Source organism: Halyomorpha halys, unplaced genomic scaffold, assembly GCF_000696795.3.
Source record: "Halyomorpha halys isolate HHAL.00 unplaced genomic scaffold, Hhal_1.1 Scaffold1522.1, whole genome shotgun sequence".
NCBI classification, from domain to species: Eukaryota; Metazoa; Arthropoda; class Insecta; order Hemiptera; family Pentatomidae; genus Halyomorpha; species Halyomorpha halys.
In genome coordinates, this window is record NW_027111581.1 from 12,482 (window position 1) to 19,662 (window position 7,181).

At 36.1% G+C, this 7,181-nt stretch overlaps 1 protein-coding gene across 1 annotated transcript in view; it reads right to left on the reverse strand.

Moving 5' to 3' along the window:
• LOC106689913 (sensory neuron membrane protein 2) overlaps window positions 1-2,809 on the reverse strand; it is a gene marked incomplete at its 3' end in the record, with an annotated part of 15,124 nt that extends 12,315 nt beyond the window's left edge. The window contains exon 1 of the mRNA XM_014435130.2: window positions 2,669-2,809. Coding sequence (XP_014290616.2) covers window positions 2,669-2,785 — 117 coding nt within the window. The remainder of the gene's footprint in view (window positions 1-2,668) is intronic.
• Window positions 2,810-7,181: the final 4,372 nt, after the last annotated feature.

Below are 7,181 nucleotides of genomic sequence, written 5' to 3' on the forward strand. Positions count from 1 at the left end.
TTAAATCAAAACTGAAGTAAACAATAACATGAGGGTCTGGAAGGAAGGTTATAAACATAAAGGCTTATACAACAAGTTGCTGAGAAAATCCGCTAGGGGCTCTTATACATTTAACGATTAAAATGAATTCAAATAGGGCTGCTCACAACCTTATAGTTATAACATTTAACATGGTAAAACATTTAACATTTAACACAACATCATGAATAACCCTATTATATGATTCGACTGTTAAGATTAACGTAAATATTTGATAACATATAGGAAGGAGTGAGATTCCTCGATAGTTATTACAATTTGTCTTCGGCCCCTTTTTGTGAACAGGACTAAGTAGAGACTCCTGCCATTCCTCAGGCATCTCCTCAATTTCCCTGATCTTTTTAACTAAAGGTGTATTTTAGAAACTCCAATTTCATCACATGCCTTGATTAGTTCACTAAGAATATTGTCAGTTCCCGCTCCTTTATAAGGATTTAGATTTGCGATGGCTATTTCGACTTTCTTCTTACTCCCTGAAATTTTAATAAACATTGAACCGACGGGTAAACGTCCTAGGGGTTGACTAAGACGTAGATGGGAGGACTGCATTAAAACTGATTTAGTTGATTTCAGTTTGGAAGTGCGTCACTAAAAAGATGTCGGACCTTCGTAAACAAATTAGAACCGTTTGAAAATTTAATAAGTTTGAGAATTTTTTTTTAATTTGAAAATACATTTTCTTCCATATAATGACATAAAATCTAAAATACATTAATATTGGTTGGAAGGGCTGAAATTCAGCTTTTCCAACAGCTGTAATCACGTTAGATTTGGAAAAAAATTTAAAAAGTGGATAAAATAATGTAACAAAGTAAAATAACACTTTGTTACATAATTTTAGTTTTTTAGATCGTTTTAGCCCTGACGAAGGCCTGCAAAGTGGGGCGAAACGATAAATAATTTAATTACTATTTTAGGGCTACGAATATGAGATGACCGATTTCAATGATTTTTTTTCTATACTAGATCGAAAAATATTAGATATATGTCTGAGGGTTCTTGCCATTATGCTCTTGGAAACGATAAAAAAAAAACAAAAAAACACATTTTACATTTTTTTAGATTTTTTTTTTATATAATCGTATACCACAATTGCCATGCATGTATTTAATGATTATCATATACCAATCGAATTATTTTTTCGTGTTGAATAAAAACAAATAAATTGTTTATCTTATTATAAGATTGTTTGGTTTGAATGAGTAAAAAATTACAAAATCCAACAATGGCTTCTAGTAAAGTAGACCAAAGAAAATTTTTCAAAGGAAAAATCAAGTGAGATTCGCTATTAGGATCATTTAACACCCTTAAATACGAATTTTCATATAAATCAAAAATTATATATTTTAGATTCATTTTTGAAGGATAACTCTTAACAATTTCATCCAAATCTTACGTGACTACAGCTGTTGGAAAAGCTGAGTTTCCACCCTACCACCCCATATCAATATATTTTAGATTTTATGCCTTTATATGGGGAAAAAAAATGTAGTTTCAAATAAAGAAAAAATTGTAATTTTTTTAATTTTATATCTCGTGTTCTAATTTAACAAGGCCCAACATGTACCATTGCGTGCCCATTAGACGATCCTAAGTCCCCCCTTATAGTACAATAACCCAAGAGGAGAAAAAAGTCATTTATTTCATCCCAACTTTTGATTACTTTAATAAAAACTGCGTATAATTACTAGTAAAAATTTATGAGTCTGCCAAGTATAGTTAGGGGGACTAAAAAATTACAGCTGTTTCAAAACGTTTTAAAAACTATTTTTTTCAAATACTTGTTAGAATCTTTTTTAGCCCTAACGACCCTCCAAAGTGGGGCGAAACGTTTGTTCACAATAAATAGATTATAGCACCCGGATCATTTCCCTTTAATTAATAATAATAATTGTTAGATAACTGATTTTTTTGCGAATCGATAAATATGAATATCGATTTTCTCGCATTAATTTTTTTTTACATTAAATTACGTTGACAAAAAATAACGCTAAAGTCCCGACTGAGACAATTAAATTCCATACTACACAGACATTCTAAATTATCCCTCAGACTGAAATTTATACTATTACTTACTAAAACCCATATGGACTTACACCTGCCAAATTTAGGGACCTGCATAAAAGACACAGGTTCAGAAAATACAAACTTTTCAATCGCAATTTTTAAGACTGGCAACGAACTCACTACTGTACGTTTCAAACTAGACCATTCACACCGACCTATGCATTCAGACTGTAACGGACCACATTCATATGACTTACAAACGTTTTCACAACACACTTCATGGCCATTTCAATAAATTTATATGACAGATGACATTTCTGACGTAACTCGTTGTAGGCTGAAGAGGAGTTGGATGCAGGATCTGCTAGTGAATTCAAATAATTTACTTAAGGTCAGGAGTTTGCACAGGTTTGTCTCCCTCATGCAAACCCATGCCATGCCTGAATAGTACAACTCATTTTCTGGTTGTAAACTATATTTACAGGTGCAAATGTGAAGATAATTTTTTTTTTAAACACCTTTTTCATCACGTGGTCTTTAAACAATGCGAGAAACATTTAAAAATGCATTGAACCCCTTTTGCATCTCCACGGCTCACTTGATAGTTGCTATGGGAACTCACCTTGGTGACCTGATAGTGTATGGCGATGGGAAGCACGAAGTAGTGTATTAATAATGTTCCAACGGCTAGGAGCAGACCGACGAGGGCGAAGATGGACCAGTTGACCCACTTCTTCATCTCGGCTTGAACTCATACTGCCACCTCACGTTCCTACCTATCAATCTCTATCTTATCTTCTTATCTCGTTAGGCTTCTCAACATCAAACTGTTTTTTTGTAATCTATCGAGAGATTAACAAACACCAAGAAACCGGTGGCATTCAATTAAATCTGTTTGTATTTGTATATTTATCATTTCAATTATAACCTCAGATTAGACTTGGTAATCGGATGCATATTTTGAAATGAATAAATCATCTTACCTCCCCGAAATTAATTTTTTTTTTAATTCAAATTTTATTTATTGATAAGTATTACAATTTGTCATAACCTTGGGCAATAAGTAATATTGATAAATGATCACATTCATACCAAAATTAAAAAATAAGTAAAAATAATAATAAAAAAATTATATATAGATCAATAAAAATCTCTATATGTATTTATATAAACTAATATAATAATAAATTAAAGCACTAATCACATTTACACTATTATGTACAATATTTACACTCGACCTGAGGATTTCCAAGCCCATCCCCCTATCCAATTTCCTATCCCCTAGGCTTGAGGGGTAGAGCAGGGCCCTTCGAGATCTCAGCGTAGTCCTCACACCGCGTCACTGGTAGTTGTTGATGGGGGGAAACCCTCTGAGGAGTTTATTTTATAATGGGTCTCTTGACCACTGCCGTTTTAACCTTTGCGGTGGATTGTAGGGTTGGGTAGAATTGGATTAGGATCGAACAAAAGGATTAGATAGGTTTATATTGAATTTTGAGAATTTGATTGCTATGAGGTCTAGGATAAAAGAAATATGAAGTGACAGTGTTCTGTTTAAAACGTAATAGGGTGAATTGACTATGTTTCTAAGGATTTTGGATGAAAGGATTCGATTCGTTTGATGTTTCGAAGGTTTAGCTGTTCCCAAAAGTTCAAGTCCGTAGGTTCATATAGGTCTGAGGATAGTCTTATAAAGTAGAAGTTTGTTGTCTATTGAGAGACAGCTTCTGCTGAGTAGTCGTTATAGTTGCCTGAAGCGTCTTTTCTTTTATTTTAAGACTAGTATGTTGGTTCTAGGTGAGTCTTTTGTCTAAGATGAATCCAAGATATCGCACTGTGTCGGATCTGGGTAATGGAATTTTATTAAAAAGAATAAGTGGACAGAAGCTGCGATGGAGAGTAAGTCACATGGGTGCATTTCGATTCATTAACTTGTATCCACCATTGGTAGCACCATTGCTTGATCAGGGTGAGGTATGTTAGGAGATTGGATGAGGGTGTCACAGAATCGGTTTGAGAGGATAGAATGGCTGTATCATAGGTAAATGTTATCGGAAACGTGTCGGTATTGATAGTAATGTCAACAGTGAAGAGGACGTGGAGGACAAGACCCAAGACCCAAGGGATTCTTGGAGGATCCCTGTCTAAACAAGATATACATGTATTCGAGTATTCAGAATAACTGCGAACTCGATAGGAGCAATGAAAGAATAAGGGAGTGATGATGAGTGAGCGCTATACTGTAATTCCTCTCCGATTTGTGGATGCCTACGAGTACCTAGGAACAACGATTAGCAAAGAAGGTAAGGCAAAACGCGAGGAACTTAATAGAGTGAAATAGCGAACGGTGTACACTCCCAAATGCGCAACAAAGTCATAGGAATGGAGGGAATAAGCAACAGGACTAAGCTCCTATTAAAAACAGTTGTTTGCAATCTGAGAGATCCTGTGCGTTCCTTACAACCGGGACCCCTTTATTTACGTGTTTATAGTTTGATAAAAATGAATTGTGAGACTTTTCCGGAACCATTGAATTTAATCATATATATTATAATAATACAAAATTTAGTCCCTGGACGGGCAAGTAAAGGAGAGAGAATGGTTGTTGCTCACGATCCTGTGGTGATGGCTGACGATCGTCGTCTCATGCGCTGCTTGATGTGTTCAATCCAAGGGTGTCGCCGTCTTCTCCTCACGTCTGATTTTGGATTTCGATGAGGCTGTGGTGGGGTAAGTTTGATTGTTCCAGTCTTGGGAGTCTTTTGGCTGGTGTAAGTTTGATTCTCCAACGAACGCTCGCCAGCATAAAAAAAGGTGTGTTTGGTGATCGAACGGGTGACCAAGCTGTCGAGACATATGACGTGCGCCTGTGGCGTCAGGTCGCAACATGTGATTCGTACTATCATTATTTCACATTGGGGGGTCACCAAAATGAGACTGAATAAATTTACAGGAAATTCGACAACAGTAATTTTACTCTAAGAAGGGGGCGGTTCTAGATCTCCATGTGAGTAAATTAATAGTATCACATATGAGATTCCTGAGAAGAATCCTGGAAAAAACTCGTAGGGACCAAACTTGTAATGGACGTATCCGGAAGAACCTCGGGGTTTCACCAGTTGAAGATAAAGTAGGAGTGTGAACTAACAGAAATGATTTGGCTATATGAGCATAATGGACGATGAAAGGAGATTTAAATGATTGATTGAAGCCAGACCAGAAGGAAAACGTCTATGAGGCAGGTGTATAATAATAACCTAATCAGGGTTGGTAGAGCAATTTGTTACTCTCTGACAGAAATGAGGGATATGGCGTATTATCGCGATAGTTGGAGTAAATGGACTTTGGCTAAACCTCTACGTATTGTGGCAACTTGGGGGTAAAAAAAAAACAGGTTTATTTTTTAAATTATCGATAATTTGACGAAATAAGTTTGTAAGCAGTGCTACTGATTTGGGTATTTTTACTCGATTTTCGGATATTTTTCACCTTAGCGAGTAATCGTCAGGAATCTGGGATTTCGGGTAAAATGGCTTAAGGTTAAGGTCATCCAATGATATCTCTCCATTAAAATTGAAATTTACAAATCAATTTAAGAGGTCCCTATTCCAGCTCCTTCGTAAACGTCGTCTCGTATCTGGTAAGTCTATTAGAGGGTTAGTGTGTATTGGAAGTGTGTCGTGAAACGATTTATATAAGGATTTAATAGTTGTTTGTACGTAAGGAGTTCGTAAGTCTTTGTGTAAGTTCTTGTTACTGATGTAGGGGAGAGCGCTACTGATCAGTCTTAGTAATTTTGATTGAAACTGTTGCAGTTTCAGTAAGTTAGTTTTTTTGGCATATCCGTAAATTTGTGCACCGTAAGTCCCAATTGGTCTGAGAAAATAAGTATAAATCTTTATTTTTTCTGAAAGTGTTAATTTTGATCGTTTATTTAAAAGATGAAATAATAATTTAAGTTGGAAATTTAGCTTTTGTTTTGTTATTTTTATGTGGGAGGTCCATGTAAGTCGTTTGTCCAATGTCAATCCAAGGTATTTTACTGTGTCTGTCCGGGTTAAACTTCGTTCGTTTAGAAAAACAGGAGAACATAGACCACGACGGAGCGTAAAAGTTATATGCACTGATTTCTCAATGTTTATCCCTGTTTTCCTTTTGATACACCATTCATGGATGTGAGCTAGGTGTATTTGTAATTGTTCTGAGGCTTGTGCTGGGTCACCATGCTTGGCTAAAATGGCAGTGTCGTCGGCATATGTGCCGTGAGAGTGTGCTCCTTTGTGGGTAGATCAGAGGTATACAAAGAGTATAATAAAGGCTAGTATAGATCCCTGCGGAACTCCAGCTTCTGCTGCGAAATATGAGGATAGTGATGAGCCCTGTCGAATCTGGAAGTATCTCTCTTCTAAATAAGAATTTAGGATTAGATAGTAGGTGCTGGGAAGAACTCTTTTCACTTTATAAAGGAGTCCTGCATGCCAAACTCTATCGAATGCTTGCTGCATGTCGAGGAAGGCCTCTGGTTCATTAAGTTTCTTTTCGAAGGCAGAAGCTATGAAGTCTATGACTCGATGAAGTTAATGGGTTATAGAATGACGATGACGGAAGCCGAATTGATGTTGAGGTAGTATTCTCTTATATAGTATTTTTTCGAAAAGTTTAACAAAAATTGGAAGAAGACTGATTGGTCTATATGAAGATGGTAAATGAGATGGGTTGTTTGGTTTTAATATCATTATAATGATCGAGAATTTCCACTGGATCGGAAAGTGTGTTGTACGTAACACTGAGTTATAGAGTGTTGTGAGGAATACGATGGCCTATCGGGGAAAGTGTTGCATGATTTTAGATGTAATTAAGTCATAACCCGGGGACTTATGCGTTGGCAGGTTACTGGTTTCTTTTTTGTACTTCTTTGGGCGTGAAAGATTTTGGAGGCAGAGAAAGTAACAAAGGTATATTTAGATATGATAGGATGGTGGAGTCATGTTGTGGGTTATAGAGGTGTGAATTAGGTCTGAAGGTAAATAATATATAGTCACTAAATCGTTCTGCTTTTTGTTCATCCGTGATATCGTAGGCAGCAGTTGGAGTAATTTTCAGTGGATGGGAAGTGTGCTTTTCTTGAAGAAGTT